The 27,399-nt window shown below is 42.3% G+C and overlaps 1 protein-coding gene across 1 annotated transcript; it reads left to right on the top strand.

Moving 5' to 3' along the window:
- Positions 1–1,697: 1,697 nt before the first annotated feature.
- LOC136312201 (phospholipid scramblase 1-like) lies at positions 1,698–26,790 on the top strand. The gene is made up of 7 exons (XM_066241717.1): positions 1,698–1,710; positions 8,564–8,772; positions 9,513–9,555; positions 18,151–18,371; positions 22,795–22,956; positions 25,358–25,519; positions 26,719–26,790. Exons 1-7 carry the CDS (start codon positions 1,698–1,700, stop codon positions 26,788–26,790), a joined length of 882 nt encoding a protein of 293 aa, XP_066097814.1.
- Positions 26,791–27,399: the final 609 nt, after the last annotated feature.

Below are 27,399 nucleotides of genomic sequence, written 5' to 3'. Positions count from 1 at the left end.
CCCTCACCCACCATCCAGCCTGGTGCCCCATAACTCTATTAGGGCACTGTTATGTTTATTTATAATTCATAGAGTGCTGGTAATATTATATTACCATAAATTTGTTTCATTTTCCATCTCCCATATAGTACTTTTGCTTGGTATAGGGCCTTGCATGCTAATAATTTGAAATGCTGGGGCAGGAAGTGGTTTCCTTTTGGGAACAGCAGAAACTAGCTGAGGATGTGCAGAGATTGGTGACTTATTTACCTCTTATGATGACACAGTAGGAGGTGTTAGTGAAGGGCAGTCAGGGCAGGGAGGGCCTGAAAAGGGGTCAGACTGATTAACATGAGTGTGTGGGTCCAAGATAAACAACCCAGGTGACAGCGTTTCAGTCTCTGTGTCTGCTGTAATTAACAGGCACATTGGGCTTGGTTTTCAAGTAAAGAGACGGGGAGAGTAGAGAGCAGAGAGCAGGGAGAGACGAGCACTGGATCCAGGCGCTGGAGGCAGGAGCACTGAGTGCATTCTGTATCACGACTACTGTTACTGATTATTATTTTTCCGTATAAATTACCAATCACAATTTCAGCTGGATTGTCATGGTACTACAACTGTGGCAACCCGGAGTGTGGTTCTGTGGCTCACACCATGTTGTAAAGCCTAGAGCCCTGGTTTGCAAACCATGACTCGCAAGCCACATGTGGCTCTTTGGTTCCTTGAGTGAGGCTCTTTCACAAACTATCACGTGCGGGCGCTACCTTGATAAGGAACGTACCTGCTTATATTGTTTAAGTTTAAAAAATTTGGCTCTCAAAAATTGTAATCGTTGCCTGTTGCTATCTGGCTCTGTTGACTAATGAGTTTGCTGACGGCTGGCCAAGAGCAAAAGGTCAATTTTTTTCAAATTTACCATTACAAGGTCGATAGAACACGGGCCTAGAACTTGGAATTTCCAGAGCTATTTGGCCGTGTGTGACTGACAGCTAACTACTCTCCCTCTCACGTGGGACCCCGACTGAAGCCCCGCCCTGAGCTGTCCACCACCTGGGTGGACCCACAACTTCTGAGGTCCTACTCAGAAACATAGCACTGGGCAGACCAAAGGGCTGAAATGACCAGATTCGGGTGAGGTAGATGAATAAAGGAGTATCTTATGTGCATGTATACTTTCAGTGATCTTGTCTTTTGTTTGTTTGTTTGTTTGTTTGTTTGTTTGTTTGTTTTTGGGGGTTTTTTTTTGTATTTTTCTGAAGCTGGAAACGGGGAGAGACAGTCAGACAGACTCCCACATGCGCCCGACCGGGATCCACCTGGCACGCCCACCAGAGGGCGATGCTCTGCCCCTCCAGGGGGTGATGCTCTGCCCCTCCGGGGCGTCGCTCTGCCGCGACCAGAGCCACTCTAGCGCCTGGGGCAGAGGCCAAGGAGCCATCCCCAGCGCCCGGGCCATCTTTGCTCCAATGGAGCCTTGGCTGCAGGAGGGGAAGAGAGAGACAGAGAGGAAGGAGAGGGGGAGGGGTGGAGAAGCAGATGGGTGCTTCTCCTGTGTGTCCTGGCCGGGAATCGAACCTGGGACTCCTGCACGCCAGGCTGACGCTCCACCCCTGAGCCGACCGGCCAGGGCCATGATCTTGTCTTAACAGTCATATTTGCCCTTAAAATTGTAATGAATCTATTAATATCAGCTCTTCTTTTTCAGAACTCTTTAAATCATGGACAAACAAGGTAAGTAAGTTAAGTATGTACTTTTCTCCTATAATGTCCAAATCTGTTGATCCTATATAGTTCATCATATATTTATATTTTATTCAATTTCTAAAAGGATATCATTTGCTTTGTGTTGTTTATGCTTCCAAATCCAAAGTCTAGCTCAGTATTTGAGAAGATGGACACAAATATCCACTTCAAAAGTAAAAAGTTAAATCTTAAGAGAAATATATTAGGCCTAATGAGAAATACATAATTTATGTTATATTACATCCAGATCATTTCTTCCTTGTTCTACTGCATTGCATATACATAGAGATTATTCAAATCACACTTCTCAGCCAATAAACTTAATAGGTCAGTTCATTGTAATAAGATTCTCAAACGTCCTGGTTTGTAATTGCTAACATACATAAATGTATAGGTTTAAATAAATTACTGATCATTATGCTCTAGATTTTTCTCTATCAAGACAATTCTAAATAAGATAGATATTAATTAAGTATATAATAAATTATCTTTTTTTAAACATTGACATTCTAAAGAAAAGAAACAATACACATTAGGGAAAATGTCAAGAACAAAATCCTGAGAAATGCAGTGTTAAAGAACTGATGTTGACCTCACAAGAAGATGTACTTTCACCGTCACAGTAATGAAGCCGGTGTGGTGCCTGACCAGGGGTGACACAGTGGACAGAGTGCTGACCTGAGATGCTGAGGTCCCAAGTGGAAACCCCAAGTTGGCTGGCTTGAGTACAGGCTCACCAGCTTGATCACCGAGTCATGGACATGATCCCATGGTCGTTGGCTTGAGCCCAGAGATCACTGGCTTGAAGCCCAAGGTCTGTGGCTTGAGCCCAATATTACGGGCTTGAGGAAGGGGGTCACTGGCTCAGGAGGAGGTCCCCACCCCCGATCAAGGCACATAGGAGAAGCCATCCATGAACAACTAAAATGCTGCAAATGCAAGTTGATGCTCTCATCTCTCTTTCTTCCTGATTATCTCTCTCTCTCTCTCTCTCTCTCTGACTCTCTCTCTCTTTGAACTCTCTCTGTCTCTGAGAACAAGCTGTAGGAGTGCCCAGCACTGGGACTTAAAATGAGACACAGAATAAATCCCTGCCCTCCTGCCTCATGGGAGAGGGAACTTGTCCTTGCAAAAAAAAAAAAAAAAAAAAGGTATGTGGTATTGGTGAAAGAACAGATGAATAAACCAGTGGAACACAATAGAGAGCCCATAATTAAACCCCATAACAATAGCTAACTGACCTTTGACAAAGAAGCAAAAGCAATGAAATGGAACAAAGAGTCTTTCAGAAATGATGCTAGCACAAGCAGACACGCACATACAAAAAGAAAGAGAAGGAATCTGGATGCAGACCTTCCACCTTTCACAAAAATTAACTCAGAGTAAATCACAGACATAAATGTAAAATGTGAAACTCACACTCTTCGTGATAACGTACAAGAAAGTCCGGATGAGCGACTTCCCACGATTTCCCTCTTGTGGCACACGTAAAATAATTACTAAAATTCTGTGGCACACCAAAAAATGTAATTTTTTTAAACGATATGACCAAAACAAGTATAGAGAGGCTTGATCAGTCTTCAGATACTGGCTTCTGTACTTCATAGTTGTTGATGGTTTTAAACAAGTTGCTGTCCCTCCAAGCCTCAGTTTTTATGCATAAAATGGGGATAACATTTTGCAATTAGAGATAAGTGGACGTTATTGTAAAACAGGTAGCACAACGCTTTGCAAGTAATACATGGTAAATATTCACTGACTGTTATTACTATGTTACATCAGCTAGGCATTCGATAAATGAAAATATCCCTATTTCATGTAATTCTGTGTGCTCATCCATTGATTTTGGAAATAATGAATTATCCTCCTCTCAAGCCCTGAGATGATCAGATCGATGCCATTAATCTTACCATCTCCACTTCCCATTGGCTCTTCAAAAACACACATCTCTTCACACTACAGACAGGGTCAGCCTCTATTGGCTTCCCCTCACTTTACAGCTGGAGCCACAATGTCTCACTTGTGCCCAGGTCCTGGGGCATCCCCCCCTTCCCTCCAGGGCCTCTTAATCCTGGCTCTCTACTGTGAGGGGACAGCCTTCTTCTCTGCTGTGACAGGCCCCTGTTTGTGACTGAGCAGGGTACTCTCTGAGATGCTCTTTCTGTGCCACTGGCCTGCTCCTCTTCTTTATCCCCTGGTCCTCAGGGAAGCTGCCCTGATCCTTCCCTTCCTCCCTCCTCAGCCACACACCTGCCTTTGCAAATACACTCACAACAGGGTCCCTCCCTTCAAATGGCTTCTCTCCAATTCTAACCAGTCCACTCATCACAGTGGTGGAGCATCTCCTTACAGTCAGTGAGTATCCAGTTCCCTCTCCCATGAGGCAGGAGGGCAGGGATTTATTCTGTGATTCTCATTTTAAGTCCCAGTGCTGGGCACTCCTTCAGCTTGTTCAGATAGGAATCAGATCCAGGAACTAACTCCCTCTTCTGCTGAAATCCTCTCCTGCCTTCAGTCACATGGAGTAAAATCCAAACTTACTAGGGGCTCCCTAGATGAGTCTGTTTCTTTACTGACAGCTCTCTATTCTCTCTCTCCCTACGATGTTCCTCTCTCTCTCAGACATGCCAGCTCAGCCCTGCATCGGGCATTTTTGCATTTAGTGCTCCTTCCTCTGAGAGCATCGCTCACCAGATCACACTCTAAGCTTTTCTCTTTTTTTCAACTTAATTTTTACCTATTTAAAAAAATAACTAGCTGATGCCTTTCCCTCTCCCCAGGTATTTTTTCCATTAATTCTACCTGAAATCTGTTATAAAAAATTTATTTTCTGACTCCCAGAAGTAGCTTGTAAGCCCCGTGACAGATGTTGGCCTTCCTAGTAGCTGTAGCGTCTGACTCTAGAACAGTCTGAGTATAGATCCTCTGTAAATGTGTCTTCACTATAGAAGGAAAGAACTATAAAAGCTATAGTATGTAAATGATATCATATGAGTATGAGTCTTAAGCTTTCTTTTCAGTCTTTTTAATAGTATGTTCTTTATCAGTGTCACGTTAAGAATATTTACAAATTGTGAGTTCTTAATTTTTTTAGCATGAGCAAAGTGAGAGGGTATAGACAGAGACAGAGGGATAAGGAGACAGACAGACAGACAGACAGATAGACAGACAGGAGGGGAGAAAAATAAGAAGCATCAACTTGTACTTGTGGCACTTTCAGTTGTTCATTGACTGCTTCTCATATGTGACTTGACCAGGGAAGGGAGAGCTCCAGCCTGTGACCCCTTGCTCAGGCCAGCGACGTTGGCCCTCAAGCCGGCGATCTTTGGTCTTCAAGCCAGTGACATTTGGGCTCAAGCCTGCAACCATGTGGTCATGTCTATGATCCCACGCTCAAGCCAGATGAGTCTGTGCTCAAGCTGGCAACCTTGGGGTTTTGAACCTGGGTCCTCAGCAACCTAGGTCGATGCTTTACCCACTGTACCAGCACCTGGTCAGGTCACCAATTGTGTATTTTTATTATTATTAATTTTAATGGGGTGACATCAATCAGGGTACATAGGTTCAGAGAAAACATCTCCAGGTTATTTTGACATTTGATTATGTTGCATACCCATCACCCAAAGTCATATAGTCTTCTGTCACCTTCTATCTGGTTTTCTTTGTGTCCATCCCCTCCTCCCTCTCCCCCAACTCCCACCCTGTCCCTTCCCCTTCCCACCCCTGGTAACCACCACACTCTTGACCATGTCCCTGTGTCTCATTTTTATGTCCCACCTATGTATGGAGTCATATAGTTCTTAGTTTTTTCTGATTTACTTATTTCATCACATATAGTGTTATCAAGGTCCATCCCTGTTGTTGTAAATGATCCGATGTCACCATTTCTTATGGCTGAGTAGTATTTCATAGTGTATATGTGCCACATCTTCTTTATCCAGTCTTCTATTGAAGGGCTTTTTGATTGTTTTCATGTCTTGGCCACTGTGAACAATGCTGCAATGAACATAGGGCTGCATGTGTCTTTACATACCAGTGTTTTTGAGTTTTGAGGGTATATTCCCAGTAGAGGGATTGCTGGGTCATATGGTAGTTCTATTTTTAGTTTATTGAGGAACCACCATACTTTCTTCTATAGTGGTTGTACTACTTTACATTCCCACCAACAGTGTATGAGGGTTCCTTTTTCTCCACAGCCTCTCCAACACTTGTTATATTACCTGTCTTGTTGGTAATGGCTAATCTAACAGGTGTGAGGTGGTAACTCATTGTAGTTTTGATTTGCATTTCTCTAATAACTAATGAAGATGAACATCTTTTCATATATCTGTTGGCCATTTGTATTTCTTCCTGGGAGAAGTGTCTGTTCATGTTCTTTTCCCATTTTTTTATTGGATTGTTTGCTTGCTTGTTGTTGAGTTTTATGAGTTCTTTGTATATTTTGGATATTAGGCCCTTACCTGAGCTGTTGTTTGAAAATATCATCTCCCATTTAGTTGGCTGTCTGTTTATTTTGTTGTCAGTTTCTCTTGCTGAGCAAAAGCTTCTTAGTCTGATGTAGTCCCATTCATTTATTTTTGCCTTCACTTCCCTTGCTTTGGAGTCAAATTCATAAAGTGCTGTTTGTAACCAAGGTCCATGAATTTAGCAGCTATGTCTTCTTCTATGTACTTTATTGTTTCAGATCTCATATTTAAGTCTTTGATCCATTTTGAATTAATTTTAGTACAAGGGGACAAACTGTAGTTGAGTTTCATTCTTTTGCATGTGGCTTTCCAGTTTTCCCAGCTCATTTGTTGAAGAGGCTTTCTTTTCTCCATTGTGTGTTGTTGGCCCCTTTATCAAAGATTATTTGACCATATACAGGTGGTTTTATTTTTGGGCTTTCTATTCTGTTCCATTGGTCTGAGTGTCTATTTTTCTGCCAATACCATGCTGTTTTGATTGTCATGTCTCTATAATATAATTTGAAGTCAGGTATTATAATGCCCCCAGCTTCATTCTTTTTCCTTAGGATTGCTTTGGCTATTTGGGGATTTTTACAGTTCCATATAAACCTGATGATTTTTTGTTCCATTTCTTTAAAAAATATCATTGGAATTTTGATGGGAAGTGCATTGAATTTGTATATCACTTTGGGTAATATAGTCATTTTGACTATATTTATTCTTCCTATCCAAGAACTAGGAATATTTTTCCATTTCATTATATCTTTTTTGATTTTTCCTTAATAGTGCTTTGTAGTTTTCATTATATAGGTCCTTTACATTCTTTGTTATGTTTATTCCTAGGTGTTTTTGTTGTTGTTGTTGCAACCATGAACGGGATTGTTTTTTTGAGCTCGTTTTCTGGTATTTCATTGTTAGCATATAGGAAGGTAGTGAATTTTCGTATATTAATTTTGTATGCGACCTTACTGTATTGATTTATTGTTTCTAGTAGTCTTTTTGTGGAGTCTTTGGGGTTTTCGATGTACAGGATCATATCATCTGCAAAAAGTGAAACCTTTACTTCTTCTTTTGCAATATGAATGCCTTTTATTTCTTTCTCTTGTCTGATTGCTCTGGCTAGAACTTCTGATTGCTCTGGCTAGAACTTGCTCTGGCTAGAAGTTCTAACCAATTGTGTATTCTAAGTTATAGTTTGCATAGTGTTTATGGTGAATATATTGTGTAACACAGTCTTTTCAAGTTATATTCCATTACTATGGAATTACTGCTCTGTGCACAATACAAAGAAGCATATGAAGGTTCATTGTGGTCAAAATGCACTTGGATTATACCGTATACACTTGTGAAACTCACACAGGATATAGAATATACGCCTGTGGCATTCTCATGCAGTATAGAGTACATGCTTGTGACATTCGCATGTAATATAGACCATTCTTTTGTGAAATTCACATGGAATATAGAGTATATGGGTTCGGCATTCCCATGGAGTATAGATTACATATACAGTATACACTGTGTTCAATAAGTATTGAGGACTGTTTTGCTCACTACAATTCTTTTACCTACCTTGATTCTCATATTGCATTTCCCAATATCTCAGGTTGCTAAATAGAGAAATTTACATTTGTAACCTTAATATCAAAGTGGAATTTTTTTTTTCACGTAGAGGATCTCAGGAATGAACTACCACAAGAATTATAATTTCTTAAAGATATAAACCCAGACACATGTCTGGACAGTACTAGATGAAATGACATGCCTTTACCTCGCTACCAGCACAGTGACACTATAATATTTTGAACTGGGTAATTCTTTTTCTTCAGGATTCAGCTTTGGGCATTTTAGAATATTGGGCATTCCTGTTCAGTATCATCCTCTGCTTCCCTGTGACAACCAGACACCTGTCCAGACCTTGTCAAATATCTCCTGAGAGGGCATACTGGAGATGCTATTTGTTCGCATTCCAAAACATCCTGATTTTTGAGAGTGCTTTGGTCCTGGGAATACTGGTTCACAGTCTCTATAAAGGACCCTCTTCCCAAATGTCATCTCTCTTTCCATGAAGAAACTATAGAATCTTTACCTAGGTAACCCTAGAGTAGTATGGATTTCTCTCTCTTAGGTTTTAAATATTTACATCTAAATGTTCAACCCAAATGTAAGGCTGTATGCTGACTTGATTCACACACCTCCACACTCTGAATAGAGGTTATGTGAACCCCACAGATATTTAATAGAACACTTGTTTAAACACAAACTTTTCGTTTGGTCCAAACAGTATTCTTGAGCTAAAATTTCACTCTGTAGGTAAGTAGGATAATTCTAAGTGTATTGATATTTTAATTTTTCTGTTTCAGTACAAACTACTTTACCAGTTCACCTTTCAGGAACTGTAAGTTACAACGGCCAGCCTAGCCTCCAGGACGCCTGTTCTGACCACTCAGTCCCACCGCGCGGGTGTTCATGTGCTGACCCTGTGCGCGTTCCCGCCCAACCCCTGCCAGTGCAGAATCAGCCATGTGCACCTGCAGGGGTGCCATGGGTGCCATTACCACCTCCAGCAGGCTGTCCACCAGGACTGGAATGCTTAAGTCAGGTAATTTCAAATAATATATAAAACAGTCATAAAAAATAAAACTTGTATCCTCTTTACTTACTAATAAGTAACTAATTCACAAGTCTGAGATGGTCAAGCAAAAATTTTTTTAGCCAATAAGTTTCTCTAATTTCTCTGGATCAGGTTTACTTTTTTTTTTTCTATGATTTTGAATATAATCTGTGACAATATTTGATAGCAAGCATTTATTAAGCATCATTTTCCAGGCTTTGTTCCCAAGTACAATACAAATATTAACTCACTTGCTCCTTTCAAAAACCCTATGATATATAGATGCTATAATTATCACCATTTTACAAAAGAAGTGTCTGAGGTCTGGAGAAGTTACACGAAATGCTCAGCATCAAAATGCCAAAAAATAATATTAAATATATTTAAAATAATTTACAGATTTATAGAAAAATATTTCTTAAATAAAAAGGTCTTACTATTTCCGAAACATCTTCTGGATGAAATAGTGTTTCCTAATTTTTATCAGGATTCCTTGGTCACTTCCCATCTTTATAATGAACATAGTAATATCCTTTTTAAGTTATAAATTATTTTAACTAAGGTTATACTTAAAATTAATATAAACTATTATTAAATATTGAGACTGTTGACAAATATTGATACTTACATGCATTGGTAAAGTGTAAGAATGATTCTTAATTTGGTTTACTTAAAAAAATGTGCACTTACATCTCAATTATTTTTATTGTTATTTTTTTCTATATTAGGTAGATAAGATACAGATTCATCAGCAAATTGATCTTCTGGAAGGTATGTATTTATCATATTTTTTTATAGAGAGAAGACATTTTTACAGATAAAGACACATCAACACCACAAATATAACAATTTTCTTGATGTATTTTTTATGTCTTATTATTTACAAATGTCTCATTTCCTGATAGTGAAATGAAAAAGATTTTCATCATTTATCATCATTTTTTGAAAATAGGAGTTAATTTCATACCCATCAAAAATTACTTTATATGTAAATAGACTAACTTCTCTCACAAAATATCCTAGACTGGCTAAATGGATAAAAAACCAAGATCTAATTATATGCCACCCCAAAGGGGCTCACTTCAACTTTAACAGCACCTTCAACTGAAAGCAGAGGTATAAAAAAAGATAGTTTAAGCAAATGGAAACCAAAGAAAGCAGGGCTAGCTATAATTATACCAGGCAAACAGAATTTAAGAAAAAGCCCATGCTAAGAGTCAAGGAAAGCCATTATATAATGGTGAAGGAGTCAATCAAACAAGAGGATATACTATTTGCAAATATTTGTACACCTAACATAAGAGCTCCTAAATATATAAAACACATACTTAAAAACCAAAAGCAAATAGATAAAAATTTAGTAATAGTAGAAGACTTCAGTATCTTATTTCATCAGTTGCTTGATCTTCCTTATAGAAAATCAAGAAGAAAGCTTTGGACCTAATTGATACTTCAGATCAGATGAATGTAAAAGATAGTTACAGAGCTTGACCAGGAGGTGGCGCAGTGGATAGAGCGTCAGACTGGGATGCGGAGGACCCAGGTGCAGAACCCCGAGGTCGCCAGCTTGAGCACGGGCTCATTGGGCTTGAGTGCAGGCTTGCTTGCTTTAGTGTGGGATCAGAGACATGACCCCATAGTCACTAGCTTGAGCCAAAAGGTCGCTGGCACGAGCAAGGGGTCACTCAGTCTGCTGTAGCCCCCCTGTCAAGGCACATATGAGAAAGCAATCAATGAACAACTAAGAACAGGCAATGAAGAATTTATGCTTCTCATCTCTTTCCCTTCCTGTCTGTCTGTTCCTGTCTGAACATCTCTCTGTCTCTCCCTCTGTCTCTGTTGCCATGGATCAGTGTGGCTAGTAATTCTGGGTCCTGAGGGAGAATTGGTGCGGAATTAAGAAAACAGACTCACTGAGAAAAGAGGATGGGATCGGGAGGCCTCTTCAATGCTGATGGCAAGATCAGAGAGATGGAGCCCCCGGTCTTTGCTTTATTATATAGCAGAGACAATTAAAGCCTTTAATCCAGTATACAAAGAGGAAAGTCTGTGACACAAAGCCACTCATCTGAGGTGCAGATTGGATTCCTCATAAGAGCACATCCCCCTACATCACCCAACAGTCAAGGGTGTGGAGAAAAGCTTAGTGTTGAAAAGATCTTAGTATTAAAAGAGTGAGAAAGGCTCAGTCCCAGACCAACCCTTCAGCTACAATGACCCCGCCAGCCTACTGCCCATCCCCCACACTGTCACCAAAAAATACGTACATACATACATACATACATACAGGATAGTTACAGAACATTTCATCCAAAAGAAATGCAATACACATTCTTTTCAAACACATGAAGCCTTTGTTGTAAAGTACTGTACCCCCAAATGTTGTAAAGTACCGTACCTCACTTCCACAGGTTTACGTAGAGACACCGAGTCCAGATGAATTTTGAAGGGTTTTATTAAAAGGAGGAGATTTATTAATATGCAGGCCGCATATGACTGACATGGGGCATATCTGACCCAAATTGTGCAGCCCCAAATGTATCTCAGAGGCTGGTTATATACCCTTTGACCATACACAGGTTGGGAGGGGGGGTATGACAGCATGACACAATCATTAACAAGATTATAACATTTGTCTAGGGATTTAAAAAATGTTAAACTTTCATGGTGATGTCATTTTACATATCAAAATACATTCATAAACCTTTCAGTGTCTATCTCTCCTCCTTTGCCTAGAGGTACGTGCTAATCTCAGGATTCCAGGAAGGGAGGGAGAGCTAAAATCAGTGTAGGGTGGCATGTAAATTCTGTCTCTTACTGAAAGGGAAAGGAAGATCTTCAGATAACCTAATCCTTTCAGAGAACCAAAAGTGAATGACCTAGTTGTCCTTGTAAGTTAAGAGACTTTTATATCCTTCTCCCTCCATTTTCCAAGGAAAGGACAGAACAGAAAGCCTGACTTTTCCTTTTAAAATGGCATTGCCAATGCTAAGTTTTACAGTTCTCTGGCACCTTACCACACCTTCTCCAGGAAACAATCCCTAGCAATATATTTAACTCAGAAGGAGAAAGATCTACACACTAAAAACTATGACATTAATGAAAAAAATTAAAGTAGACACAAAATATTTCCTCATGGATTAAAAGACTTCATATTGTTCAAATGTCCATACTACACAATGAATCTACAGATTCAGTGCAATCCCTGTTACAATTCCAAAGGTAAATTGTCTGAACAAAAGGAACATAAAAAATGAAAAATCAACCTATGAAATGGGAGAAAACATTTGCAATCATATATCTGATAAGGCAGTGGTCCCCAACCTTTTTAAGGGCCACGGACTGGTTTAATGTCAGAAAATATTTTCATGGACTGGCCTTTAGGGTGGGATGGATAAATTAATCATGTGACCGAGACAAGCGTCAAGAGTGAGTCTTAGATGGATGTAACAGAGGGAATCTGGTTATTTTTTTAAAATAAAACATTGTTCAGACTTAAATATAAATAAAATAGAAATAATGTAAGTTATTTATTCTTTCTCTGCGGACTGGTACCAAATGGCCCACAGACCTGTACCAGTCTGTGGCCCGGGGGTTGGGGACCACTGTGATAAGGGGTTAATATGCAAATTATATAAAGAACATATACAATTCAATAGGAAGAGAACTTTCTAAAAAGACCAGAGGATCTGAATAGATGTTTTTCTAAAGAAGTCATACAGATGGCCAAAAGATACATAAATCTGCTCAACTGATCATCATGTAATGTAAATAAACAGTGTAAAGCCAGTAGCCAGGGCTACCATCATAGCCGCCTGGCCCATGCAGGTTCGCATTGGATTCAGACAGTCGGTAAAGAAACAATGGAGCCAAAACTGGTAGGCCATCACCTTTAATTCTACTTACCCGGTGGGCAAGTAAAAACACACACTGGGCTCCAAAACCCACTCACATTCAGTGCTCACAAAGCTACTGACTTATCCGAGTTTCCTAGAATCAAAGGTTTCTAGCTCACCAGATTTATTCACCTCTGTTCCCTATCTCCTTCCTTCTCCCTGCACAAACTGCACAAACTGGCTTCTCACTCAACACTCCGCCATCTTGGCTGCTTCTCCTGGCCTCCTCCACGTGGCCTCTCTCTGCTTTCTGTTCTCTAACGCTAATCTCAGGAACCAAGAGAGCAAGCTCCTGTTCTGCCCCCATTTTATAGTGTAGAAATCCAAACCTTTAATCCAATATACAAAATAGGGAAGTCTCTAATACAAAGTCACTTATCTGAGGCATGATAGGATTGCACCACCCCACATCAAAAAGGGTAGGAAAGGCTTGATCCCAAAACCAAGCCCCAGGCTACAAGGATTCTGCCTGCCCACAGCCCGCCCCCAACACATTAATATCACCTGGGCGACAGCCTCCTCATGGGCAGCGCCATCTTTAACAAAGTGAGCATAATACATCTTATCTGCCCAACAAACACCCAAGGATGTCTTTAAATATTTTACTTTCATTTATATCTACATGAAAGCCTATATCCTATTTGAGCATTATGACGAGCAGAAAGTGAGGAATATTGCTCTTTATACTGTGTACTCAGTATACAGTGATGAAGGTAGCTTGGCTGCCTTCAGGAGGTCAGTGAGTAGTATAAAGGGTTATTCATACTACTAGGCTTGTATTTATACTACTACGAGACAATGGCAGGGACTTATACCTTTACCCTATTGAAAATTTAATACACCATAAATCTCTGGAGATGACATCAGAGAAATGGTGGTATGAGAGGTCCCCTGGGTTCTCCTTTTGAAGTGGCAACAATTTAAACAGCAAAAATTCAACAAAGGGTTCCCTGTTCAATGCATAAACCATATCTATGAGATACACACATTGAAACATCTTTTTTTAAAAATACTTTTAAGACTTTATTCATTTTAGAGACAGAGAGAGAGAGAGAAGGGGTGGATGTAAAGCCAGCAGGCAGGGCCACTATCACAGCAGCCTTCTGGCCTATGCTGGTTCGCATTGGATTCGGACAGTCGGTAAAGAAACAACGGAGCCAAAAACTGATGGGCCATAGTCTTTAATTCTAGCTTGTACCCAGCGGGCAAGTAAAAATACACACTGGGCTCCAAAACCCACTCACATTCAGTGCTCACAAAGCCACTGACTTATCCGAGTTTCCTAGAATCAAAGGTTTCTAGCTCACCAGACTTATTCACCTCTGTTCCCCATCTCTTTCCTTATCCCAGATACAAACTCTACACAAACTGGCATCTCACTCAACACTCCGCCAGCTTGGCTGCTTCTCCTGGCCTCCTCCACATGGCCTTTTCTCTGCTCTCCTCTGCTCTCTCTTCTAATGATAATCTCAGGAACCAAGCGCCCAAACTCTTGTTCCGTCCCCATTTTATATTGTAGCTTCACAATCTCTAATCCAATATACAAAATAGGGAAGTCTCTAATACAAAGTCACTTCTCTGAGGCATGATTGGATTGTACCACCCACATCAAAAAGGGTGGGAAAGGCTTAATCCCAAAACCAAGCCCCAGGCTACAAGGATTCTCAACACACATTAATATCACCTGGGCGATGGCCTCTTCGTGGGCAGTGTCATATTTAACAAAGTGAACATAATATACTCTATCTGCCCAACAGTGGAGGAGCAGGAAGCATCAATGCTTCTATGTGCCTTGACTGAGAAAGTCCATGGTTTCAAACCAGTGACCTCAGCGTTCTCGGTCGACACTTGATCCACTGCATCACCACAGGCCAGGCTAAAACATCTGGGAGTGGACAGGTGGGAGGAACCGGGGACCAGAGAAGGCAAAAGAGCTGAGACGGCCTCAGACAGAGCCCTGGGGCCCAGTGGAGCCTGGAGCTCAGTGTGGACCTTGCCAGAGAGCAGAGGAAGCCTGTGGCTGCAGGACTCCCTTCAGCGGGACGAGCACAGGGGTTCAGTGAGCCTTCCTGCAGACGTGGGCAGTGAGCTGTGGCTGAGCCCAGTGACTAGGGCAGGGACAGAGCCCAGAGGGAGGGCCAGGGTCTCCTGGAAACCAGCATTCCAGAAGAAGAAATAATGCCATGGAACCTGGCCCCTCCCCTCAGTCACCCCGAGGTCACCTTCCTTTACCCAGAGCTCAAAGGAGTCCCCAGAAGAGGCAGTAGCAGTGAGTTTCGGGTTGCAGAGCACACTGTGTGCAAACCTGAGATCCGCTCCTACAGAGCCCTTTTTCCCTGAGCCACAGGCACGCTCTGCAGCTGGTCCGCAGTTCCGGGGGAGTCCTCAAGGGGGTGCAGCAGGGGTCTGCCACTTATCATTACTGGGAGAGCAAAGCAACAAAAATGGCAGCCACGTTCCCTCAGCTTACCCACCCCCACACACCATAGCTGCCCTGCCTGTGGCAGTGGCCATGACATCAGCAGCACTGTCAACCCGCAGGGGGAAGCACTGGTATTCCACAGATTTTGAACCCAATCTTCCACCATATTCCTTAGTGGCATTGTAACCCTGAGACCCACACTAGCAGAACATAAATGAGACATCCACCTTAGGGAACACAAGCCAATTTCCATCTCTCCTACCCCAGCCTCCCCTCCCCAGCCTCCTAAAGGCCAGGGCAGTGAAGAGAGCAAGAATCACTGCCACCCACTGGAAAAACAATAGAAGGAGTTTTCATCAATCTGTTAGTGAATGGTCACTCATTTCATAGATGCATGCACAGAGAAGGAGTCCCACAAATACCATGAATAACCAAGGTAATGGGGCATCTCAGAAAGAAAATTAAAACTCACATAAAATAAAACTAAAAACATGGAAATAGGTGATATAAATGGAAGAGAATTCAGGATTGAAATTCTGGAAAAAAACTCAATGATAGGAAAGAAAACATGGATAGGGAGTTTAATGAAGTCAGAAACAAACAAAGAAACAAAAATCATAGTGTTTCCAGGGGTCTCAAATTCGCGGCCCGCGGGCCACATGCGGCCCGCCGAACAATTTTGTGCAGCCCACAGACTAATCCACGAACTACAGTTTCTGGTCGTTTTGTGACACTGGAAAGTGTTGCGTAACAGTTGTCTTTTGTAGACCTAGTGCGGCCCGCCGAATGGCTGTGATCTTGCTTTGCGGCCCACATGCTGAGTTGAGTTTGAGACCCCTGGTCTAAACTATGCAGTTGCTAAGGCATCAACCTGGAACGCTGAAGTCACTGGTTTAATTAAGCCCTGGGCTTGCCCTGTCAAGGAACATAGAACTGAGTTGATGCTTCCTGCTCCTCCCCCTGCCTTTCTCTCTCTCTTCCCCCCCTCAAAAATCAATAAATAAAATCTTTTCTAAAAATGAATATTTTACCAAAGAGATTGAAACATAAAAAGAAAAATAAATCAAATAGAAATTCTGGAAAAGAAGAAATCAATAAGAGAAAGAATAAACTAGTGAGCATAGGAAATAGCACTGAGCAGATGGAGGAAAGATTTAGTGATAGAAGAAATGGAAATCTAGGACTGATGCAGAAAAAAGAAGAGAGAGACTTGAGCATTTAAAAATTGAAGAAATCTATCAGCACTATCTGTCTTTACCAGAAAGAGCAATATAAGAATAATAGGCATACCAGGATAAGAAGAGAGGAGGAAGGGAATGGAGAGCCTATGAAAACTAGTAATGAACGAGAACATTCCAAACCTGTGGAAGAGCGAGATCCTTGAATTCAGGAAACAAACAGAACTCGTCATAATTACCTCAACTAAAAAGAGCTGCTCCAAGGCACACTATAATAAAACTGTCAAAAGTTAATGACAAAAAAGAGAATTCTCAAGACAGCCAAGAAAAGGAAGAAAGGAACTGACAAAGAAAACCCATCAGGTTCTGATCAGACGTCTCAGCAGAAACCCTACGAGCTAGAAGACAGTGGGACCGAATGTTTGAACTAGGGAAAGAGAAAAGTTACCAGCCAAGAACCATATATCCAAAGTCATCCTTTAGATATGAAAGAGAAATAAAAACTTTCCCAGACACATGGAAGCTGAGGCAATTTAACACCTAAAGATTTCCATTGAAGGAGCCTGACCAGGCGGTGGCACAGTGGATAGAGTGTTGGACTGGGATGTAGAGGACCCAGGTTCGAGACCCCAAGCTCGCCCGTTTGAGCGCAGGCTCCTCTGGTTTGAGCAAGGCTCACCAGCTTGAGCCCAAGGTTGCTGGCTTGAGCAAGGGGTCACTTGCTCTGCTGCAGCCCCCCCCCCATCAAGGCACATATGAGAAAGCAATCAATGAGCAACTAAGGTGCCGCAACAAAGAATCGATGCTTCTCATCTCTCTCCCTTCCTTTCTGTCTGTCCCTATCTGTCCCTCTCTCTGTCGCTGTCACAAAGAAAATAAAAAAGATCTCCATTGAAGGAAATACTCAAGGGGGCTGTCCTACCTGACACAAGAACAAAAGGTCACAAAATTATGAGTAAGATTACCAGCAAACTTACATTGTAAATAGCGATAATTTGTGACAACAAAAACTAAAGAGGGGAGGCAAATATCTAAATTTGTAAAGTGAAATGAAATGCAGTAAAAAATATATATACTGTATATGTGAAACTTTCTTTACATGACCTTAATGGTAACCACACACACGCATGCATGTATGCACGCACAAAAACTGAGACACATAACTAAAACAAAAAAAAAGGAAAAAAGTATTGATTATCACCAAAGACAATAGACAGAAGCACAAAGGGAAAGGAAAATAAATGCATAGAGCTACCAGATAACAATAGATAAAATGGCTATAGGAAATTCTCATACAGCAATAATTACCCTCAATGTAAATGTACTGAATTTACCAATAAAGAGAAACAGAGTAGCAGGTTAGATAAAAAAATAAAATAAAATAAAAAAAACCAACAACAACAACCATATGATGCCTTCAGGAGACATATCTAAGCAGCAAGGACAAATATACATATATACTCAAGGTGAAAGGGTGAATAATTCTTCTTCAAGCAAATGGCACCCACAGGAAAGCAGGTATCGCCATACTTTTATCTGAGAAAATAAATGTCAAGATAACAAAGGTAATGAGAAAAGATGAGCATTTTATAATCATACAGTGGACACAACAAGAAGACATACACTTCCCATTATATAAGCACCCAATCAGAAGCCCTGATATATGTAAAGCCACTATGAACAGAACTACAGGCAGAAGCTGACAAAAACATAATTATAGGAGGGAACCGAAATATCCCAGTGATAGCTCTGGTTAGATCACCAACACACACAAAAAATTAATAAAGAAATATCAGCCTTAAACAATTTGATTTTAAGTATTCATTTTTAAACATCATGCTGATAAAAATTCCCTCCTCTTTGTTTTCAGTCCTCATACATATTGGAACAAATAACAAATACGAAATTAAGAACAGCCTGGGACAGAAGATTTACGTAGCATTGGAGGATTCTAATCTCTGTACCCAAAACTGCTGCGGGCCTTGTAGACCTTTCACGCTCAGGATTCTGGACCTCCTGGGCCGAGAGGTCATCACTCTGAAGAGACCCTACAGATGTGCCACCTGTTGCTGCAACTTCTACCAGCAGGAGGTGAGTCAGCGAGACCCGGCTCCCTTGTGAAGCGGGTCAAGAATTTCCATCCTTTCGTTGAGCCCATACGAGGTGAGTCAGCAAGACCCGGCTCACTTGTGAAGCGGGTCAAGAATTTTCATCCTTTCGTTGAGCCCATACAATCAAATGAGATTTTCTAAGAATCGGACCAGGACCAGGGGGCTTGGTTTTATGCTTGAAAATACTTTGCACAGGAAGGAGGGCAGGCGGAAATCAGTGACCAGTTAATCCCACGTCCCTGAGAAATTTGTCCCCTGGGATTGAGCATCTGCTCAGAGACCTGTCTTCTTGATCTCTGAGTGAAAAGATAAGGCAGCCGGGTGAAGTCCCTTACTTGAAAGGTCCAGCAGACCTGGCCACAGCCAGAGGAGGGGCCCGCAGACACTGTCCTAGAGTACAGCTCCAGGAGAGGAGACTGAGGAAGAGAACAGACAGACATCTCAACATTTTGGCCCACCTATCGTGAAACACACCACGGAGAGACCACCTCTGAGGACTCTCAGCCTCTGGGTTTTTAAAATGGGTATATTTGAGTCCCTGTCACAGGGATGGGCCCGGTGTGGGTACCCTCTGCTCCAGGGGGACCACATTCCAAGTCAGCCTCTTGTGGGGACAAGCCCAGAATCTTGCTGCTTGTCTCCCTTTCAGCCTGTTCACGAGAGACGGGGACCAAGTAGGTATAAGAGCGTCTTTAATTCAAATGCCAGCCACTTGAGAAGGTTGGGGACTCAGATCAGAAACACTGCCTTAACAGTCTCCACTGACTGGCCAGTTTAGATACCGTCTGGGAGGTTAGTGACTCAGGATAGAGCACGTGGTTAGTCACGTGGCAGTGTGAGGGAGGTGGGACTCTGGTTTGCAGGGGCTCCTTTCTGGAGTGTCTTTTTGTTGACAGGTCTGTCTGGTGACCGTGACACTTCTCCGGAATGGCTGGGGTCTGGCAGGACCCCTGGGAAACTTCTGCGAGACAGACTCCCTGTATTCTTTAGGAAACAAAGTAAAAACTGTGATTGTAAATTCGCTCTTAGTGCTCCATGCTGCCTTAACTCTTTACAGGGGATTCTGTGACTGAGCCCTTACAAGCAATTACTGTGATTTAACCCTTTACAAGTCCACTGATAAAGAGTGTGGATCTCAGCGGAGACCACCCCTCCCCCCTCCAGCCACGAAGAGTTTCTAGGGAACTTGGCCTTGGTCTGTATCCCCACCGGCCTGAGAGCAGCCCGGCCTGGTCAGTCCCTCCAGACAGGCAGCGATGAGACCACGGCCCAGACAGAGGCACAGGTGCATGGGTATTTGAAGTGTAATAGCGCAGTTATTTTTAAAAGGTATCTGAAGTTATCCCCGCTGAATTATTTTGGATTGTGCGTGTGTGTCATTTAGGTTAGGTGTAATGTCGTCTCTCCACAGGAGCATCTGAGGAAACACAGAGAGTGGGCTGGAATGTGCTCTGAAGGAAAGAGCCATTAGCAAACCATTGATCTGAGGGCACAGTACAGGGGTAGTCAACCTTCTTATACCTACCGCCCACTTTTGTATCTCTGTTAGTAATAAAATTTTCTAACTCCCCACCGGTTCCACAGTCATGGTGCTTTATAAAGTAGGGAAGTAACTTTACTTTATAAAATGTATAAAGCAGAGTGACAGCAAGTTAAAACATATAATAATCATTACTTACCAAGTACTTTATGTCAGATTTTTGCTAAGTTTGGCAGAATAAATCTTTATAAAACAACTTACTATAGTTAAATCCATCTTTTTTTTATACTTTGGTTGCTCCGCTACTGCCCACCATGAGAGCTGGAACGCCCACTAGTGGGCGGTAGGAACCAGGTTGACTACCACTGGGATGACGTCATCCCCATGTGAGCAGACTGGGGCTCTCCCTGGGTCCCCCAGCTCATAGCACAGCCCCGGTGCCAGGCCCACTGTCGTCCCGGTATACTATAGAACCGTGGCCCTCACATTGGATCATTGCACCTGTGGTCTGGGCTCTGTTCACACATCTAAACCACTGCCTTTAAAGGAGATTGAGAAAAGAGTTCCTTAATGATTGAGACACGTTTCACAAGTATGGACATTTAAAAATATAGGAAGTCCCTGGCCAACTGGCTCAGTGGTAGAGCATTGGTCTGGCGTGTGGAAGTCCCAGGTTCGATTCCCGGCCAGGGCACACACGAGAAGTGCCATCTGCTTCTCTACCCTTTCTCCTCCCTTCCTCTCTGTATCCCCCCCCCCCCCCCCCCCCCGCAGCCGAGGCTGCATTGGAGCAAAGTTGGCCTGAGTGCTGAGGATGGCTCTATGGCCTCTGCCTCAGGCACTAGAATGGCTCTAGCTGCAAGGGAGTGACGCCCCAGATGGGCAGAGCATCATCTCCTGGTGGGCATGCTGGGTAGATCTCGGTCAGGCGTATGCGGGAGTCTGTCTGACTGCCTCCCTGCTTCTAACTTTGGAAAAATACCAAAAAAAAAAAATGTCGGTGGTCAGCAGAGCAGATCTTAGGGCAGAGTCCATGCCTGCAGCCTGCCTGGCTAGCCTCTCCTCATTGCCACTTTATAGCCGGGGCATTGGGTACACGTTGGTTCGTGTCTCTGTTCTCCAGTTACTGTCTCTATAAAAAAGAGTAACAGCATTAACCTGGTGTCTGTTGTCAATTAAGTATTGCATAGGACAATATCTTGGTGGGCAAAGGAGCTGAATAGACATTTTTCCAAAGAAGGCATGCCAATGGCCCACAGATATGTGAAAAGGTGCTCAACCTAACTAATTATTAGGGAAATTAAAATCAACACCACAGTGAGATATAGCTGTTAATTTAAAAAATGATGTAATTTGGCAAGGGAAGAGAGAAAAAGAACACTTGTACACTGTTGATGGGAATATAAATTGTTGCAGCCTGACCAGGTGGTGGCGCAGTGGAGGGAGCGTCGGACTGGGAGGCAGAGGACCCAGGTTCAAAACCTCGAGGTTGCCAGCTTGAGCACGGGTTCATCTGGCTTGAGTGGGGGCTCACCAGCTTGAGCACGGGGTCACTGGTTTGAGCGTGGGATCATAGACATGACCACATGGTTGCTGGCTTGAGCCCAAGGTCGCTGGCTTGAGCAAGGGGTCACTCGCTCTGCTGTAGCCCCCTGGTCAAGGCACATGTGAGAAAGCAATCAATGAACAACTAAGGAGCCAGAACTGATGCTTCTAATAGCTTTCCCTTCCTTTCTGTCTGTCCCTGTCTATCCCTCTCTCTGTCTCTGTAAATAAATAAATAAATAAATAAATATAAATTTTTGCAGCCATTATGGAAAATAGCACACAGGTTCATATGGCCCAACTTCTGGGTATGTATGCAAAGGAAACGACATTGGGTTTTAAAGAGTTATTTACATCCCCGTGTTACTTGCAGTGTTATTCACAGTAACTAAGATATGGAAACAACTTATGTTTCTGCTGATGGATGAATGGATAAGAGAAATGTGATATATATATACATGTACATGTAATTATATGTACAATGTGCTCTTATTTGGTCAAATAAAACAAGGAAACCCTGTCCTCCATACAAGATGAATGCATCTAGAGCAGGGGTCCCCAAACTACGGCCTGCGGGCCGCATGCAGCCCCCTGAGGCCATATATCCGGCCCCCGCCGCACTTCTGGAAGGGGCACCTCTTTCATTGGTGGTCAGTGAGAGGAGCATAGTTCCCATTGAAATACTGGTCAGTTTGTTGATTTAAATTTACTTGTTCTTTATTTTAAATATTGTATTTATTTCAGTTTTGTCTTTTTACTTTAAAATAAGATATGTGCAGTGTGCATAGGGATTTGTCCATAGTTTTTTTTATAGTCTGGCCCTCCAACAGTCTGAGGCACAGTGAACTGGCCCCCTGTGAAAAAAGTTTGGGGACCCCTGATCTAGAGGGTGTTACTCTATGTAAATAGGTCAGAAACGAATGGATTTAATATGGTATTACTTATATTGTATAAGGAACCCAAAACAATAAAAAATCTGACTCCTCGAAGCAGAGGTTTGAATGTGGTCGCTAGGAAGGGAGACCAGGAGAATGTTGGTCAAACTGCACACACTTTCACTTATAAGATGAATAAATTCTCAGGATCAATGCACAGAGTGGGGATGATAGTTGTTAAGACTGTGCTGTATACTTGAAATTAGCTAAGAGAGTAGATTTCAAGCATCAGCATACGAGGCGATAGATGAGCTAGCTGACTGGGTTGGGGTGGTCATTCCGCAATTCATGTTACATCAAATCATCGAATGAATAGTTCCCATTGCAAAAAGAATTTTTTTTCGGTAAACGAAAACTCTTATTAGCCATGATGACAATGATGATGACGGTCATGATGATGATTATGTATTACATATATAGTTTGTTCTATTTTGTTTCTGTAGATGAGAATCTACATTCCTCCTGGGCCACCAGTAGGCTATGTTATCCAGACCAGGAACCCGTATCTGTCCGAGTTTATGGTTCAGAATGAGAAGAGAGAGGATGTGCTAAAAATTACCGGTCCGTGTCTTGTGTGCAGCTGCTGTGCAGATGTTGATTTTGAGGTAAGGGATGCGGTGGTTTTATAGGATCTGCTTTCTAAATATGAGGAAAACATAATTTAGTAGGAGGTTATAAGTATATGAAATAAGTTTGGGTACCCTATTATCTCAAGAGGGGGACAGTGTGCTCGTGTATTTAACTCCCGTCAGAAAGGTGCTTCCCACTCTCTCTGAGTGTCACTGTTGACCATGCGAATGGAAAAGGTGAGGCAGAGCCGGGCAGTCACACCCGCAGAAGCAAAGCATCAACGTGTCAACGCTGCCGGTTCTGTTTGGGAGACACCCTCTGTGTCATCCATTTCGAACACAACACTGACCTTGTCCCGTCCGTCTGACTGCCAAAGCCTGGGGTCCCCCCTAGTCTGAGACGCAGGCTGCCGGGCTCTCTCCTCTACCGGAGCTCTGACCCCGTGAGTGCTGCAAACAGACCACTAAGCAAAGCGAGTTTTCAGGAGGGTGGCGTCAGACAGACAACCCAGTTGTCACCCTCTGTGGTCTCTCCTGGGGCTTTCTGTTGAACTGGGTTATTAGACACCACAGTGTATCTGTGCCCTTACTACCCTGAGCAATATCATTACAGCAGTTTTCCTCGCCGGAAGCCCAAATTATTTCATTGCAAATGTTTAAAAAAATCAGGAGATTTTTATAACTTCATCTTAATAATACACTGATTCTCTTGGAAAATTATAAAATCTGTTCAACTGGGCCCACATTTCCACAGAAGGGACAAAAATCTCCCGCTGAGAAGGGGTGCCCTCTTCTAACACGAAACGGGGATTCAGCCACCTTTCCGACGTCCCCGGGTTTCCCGACGTCCGCAGGACTCCCGCTGTCCCCTTCGTGTTTTATACTGTCCCTTCGACTTCCCTATAGTGATATGACTTTCTTTTTTTTTTTTTTTTTTTTTTTTTTTTAATAAATTTTTATTAATGGTAATGGGATGACATTAATAAATCAGGGTACATATATTCAAAGAAAACATGTCTAGGTTATTTTGTCATCAAATTATGTTGCAAACCCCTCGCCCAAAGTCAGATTGTCCTCCGTCACCCTCTATCTAGTTCTCTGTGCCCCTCCCCCTCCCCCTAACTCTCTCCCTCCCTCCCTCCCATGTTCTCCCTCCCCCCCCACCCTTGGTAACCACCACACTCTTGTCCATGTCTCTTAGTCTCATTTTTATGTTCCACCAATGTATGGAATCATGTAGTTCTTGTTTTTTTCTGATTTGCTTATTTCACTCCTTATAATGTGTGATATGACTTTCAATTCCTCTGTTCGACCCTGGTTATATAGAGAGGGGCCATGTCCTTCATGGACTCAGTACACGAATGACGCCAATGAACAGTTCTAAGACAACGCACATCAAGTAAACAGCCTTTACAAGGGCATTTAACAAGGGGCTGTGTGGCCCCGGGCCCGCTGGCTGGCTCAGGGGAAAGAGCGCTGACCCAGCGTGCAGACGTCACAGCAAGTTACTTACTGGACGCGGCCCGTCACTCAGAACTGCCGGTCAGCTTTCCAGACCCTGACGGAGCACTTCCGTCTGCCTGGTGACAGTGAGGGGGACGGCCCTGCCCTCGCCCGGAAACACTCCGCCTGCAGATTCTCTCCCAGCTTGTCTTACAGCACGTCTGTCACAGGGGTTTTAGCTTGCGGCTCGTTCCGACGGCTTCTAGAAATTTCACCAAAGACACTTTTCACCTTTCTATTTTTCCCGCTTGAGTTTTGTGTTAGAGCCCTTCAGATGATCTATTCCTGTCTGTCTTAACGGACAATATAAATATTAGACATTTTAGTGAGACCACGACAGCCGTCCCTCGCCATCTCGCGGTTCGCTTCCCGCGGTCTCACGGTATGGCGGATTTTTAAATTGTAGAGATCTAATTTTGTATCGCGGAGTTTTCGCTATATCGCGGGATTTGGCAGTATATAGGTATTTTTCTATATATTCATTGTTTTAATTATTTTTGCAGAGGAAGTATTTATAAGAGTGTGGGAAATGTTAATAACAGTGTGGAAAAGGTTTATAAGAGTGTGGGGAGGGTTTATAAAGCCTTAATATACATATATAAATAACAAAATAAATGTAAGGTCTCTACTTTGTGGATTTTCGCCTATCACTGAGGGTGAGGTTCTGGAGCCAACCCCTCCCCCCCCCCCCCCCCACAGTAGACAAGGGACCACTGTACTTTCGTATAAGTATTCTGTAGTAAAGAATCACTTTCTTTTCACGTATCTACAATTTATACACAAGGATTTATATGCATCCACTGAGTGATACACTGATCAGAGCTATGTATTGCGTGCATGTTTAACAGTGTCTTTGTTTCATTCTATTCCAACTTTGAAAGTTGATCTATTATTTTCTAAAATTCTTTCAGACTGTCATTTATTTTCAATTTAGATTAAATCTCTTGATGAAGAAAATGTGGTTGGCAAGATTTCCAAGCAGTGGACTGGTTTTGTGAGAGAGGTATTTACAGATTACACTCAATTTGACGTCAGTTTCCTGGTAGACGTTGATGTGAAAATGAAGGCTGTGATACTCGGAGCCTGTTTCCTCATTGTGAGTCTCTGTTCCGGCCAATCTCGGGTATTTCTTTGGCATCATTCTAAAAAGATTAAGTGAGTTGTGCGTCTTTACGTGACCCGCTTAGATGCAGAGGTTTTATCCAAAGGGGGTCCCGTGGAATCCCAGCTCTGAAATTCCGTCTTCTCCTGCTAGCCCTGGATTTACAAGTGACGAGTTTCTCTGGCACCTACCTCTACTCCGCTTCCCACGATGATAGAAGGGCTTTGTGTGTCACGGTGTGCGGGAGATTCTGGTGTAAGAATTGAACTAGGCGCTTTGGTCAAGGCTTCCGCTATGGGCTTACCTAGAGTAGAACTCAGTGAAGCAGGGAGATTCCGGACTGTGTCAATTCAGTCCTCTAACACAGGCGTGTGAACTGTGTGATTAGCGTGTGAGTCCAATCAAGCCACCAGATGGAATGGCCCATTCAGAGAGAACACAAGGGACTGAGCAGGTGATTCTGGGCTTGTCTTCCATGAAGTCACTTTGGGGAGATTTCAGAAACCTCAAGTGCAAATCCTACCTCCGTTCAACTACACCGGAATCTCCCGGTGGGAAGATTGTATGTATAGCTTCCCCCGGGGGATTCCGCGTGCAGCCACGTCAGGTCCCTGGGACAGAGCCACGACGCTCAGCCTCGCTGCACAGGAGAAATGCCTGGTCACTGTTCAGAGCCCCCGGGTCCAGGCTGCACCCAGATCGTGCACCAGAATCTCTGGAGATGCGACCCAGGTGCTTCCAGTGTATGTTACACATTATCCAATAAAAATGTGGTATTGTCCCGGAGGACAGCTGTGATTGGCTCCAGCCATCCGCAACCATGAACATGAGTGGTAGGAAATGAATGGATTGTAATAGATGAGAATGTTTTATATTTTAACATTACTATTTTTTAATTAAAGATTTGTCTGCGAGCCAGATGCAGCCATCAAAAGAGCCACATCTGGCTCGCGAGCCACAGGTCCCTGACCCCTGGGATATGCTGAGAGGATTCAGTTGCTAATCAGATGGGAAGCTGAAGGCAGAGCTTATGTACAGCAGTAGACTTGACCAGATTGGTGTATTCCAGTTGTATTTTCTTGTGTAACAGATCTATGACTGTTTTTCCTCAGAACTCTTAGTCTTTCTACATCAGAAAATTATCTATTTTGACATTGAAAACTTATTTCTGTTGCTTTTCTTTTCCCCCTTAGGATTTTATGTTTTTTGAAAATAAGTCATGTCCCTATATATTCTGTACATTCCTGCAAATAAACCCTTGTTAGTGGATTAACAAATGTCTCCAAATTTGAAGTGTCTATACTGATTAGGAGTGTCTAAAAGGAAAATCAATGGAGTTGTTCTTGAAAATGATTACACCACGTGTGAATTACATGGTGATACCTGCAGTCCTGGTAGGTGACCTCACTTCCAAATTATATAGTTTATTTCTGGGTCACTGCTTATAAATGCTCTTATACATTTTATTTGAATGTCCATTGTGTATTGTGGAGAAATGACATAGAGTATTTTATTTTTAGACATGAAACGTCTTGTGCAAAGTTGCTTTGAATTAACGTCTAACTTATTTTCCATCTTTATAACAAAAAACAAACTGTCATGTAATTATAATAAGAAAATTGTACCTTATTAAATCTAGTTGTAATTTAACCCTTTGTAACAACTGCTACTTTGCATATTCAAAATAGAAATATTAGCATAATTTCAGTCTCCTTTACAATGATGTTTAAATAATATGCATATGTTATAAAGGAAAAGTAAAATTTGTATTTATTCTATATTCAGGAATTTTTCCTAGATTTCACTTCTCTCTCTCTTTTTTTTTTTTTTTTTTTACAGAGACAAAGAGTCAGAGAGAGGGATAGATAGGGACA

Source organism: Saccopteryx bilineata, chromosome 8 (assembly GCF_036850765.1).
Source record: "Saccopteryx bilineata isolate mSacBil1 chromosome 8, mSacBil1_pri_phased_curated, whole genome shotgun sequence".
In the NCBI taxonomy this organism is placed as follows: Eukaryota; Metazoa; Chordata; class Mammalia; order Chiroptera; family Emballonuridae; genus Saccopteryx; species Saccopteryx bilineata.
The sequence above is the reverse complement of the archived record's forward strand: the minus strand, read 5'-3'. Positions and strand labels throughout refer to the sequence as shown.

Coding starts and splice junctions, on each gene's coding strand:
- LOC136312201 (XM_066241717.1), top strand. Junction 9,556..18,150: donor GCAAATTGATCTTCTGGAAG/GTATGTATTTAT, acceptor CTTTGTTTTCAG/TCCTCATACATATTGGAACA. Junction 18,372..22,794: donor GCAACTTCTACCAGCAGGAG/GTGAGTCAGCGA, acceptor TTGTTTCTGTAG/ATGAGAATCTACATTCCTCC.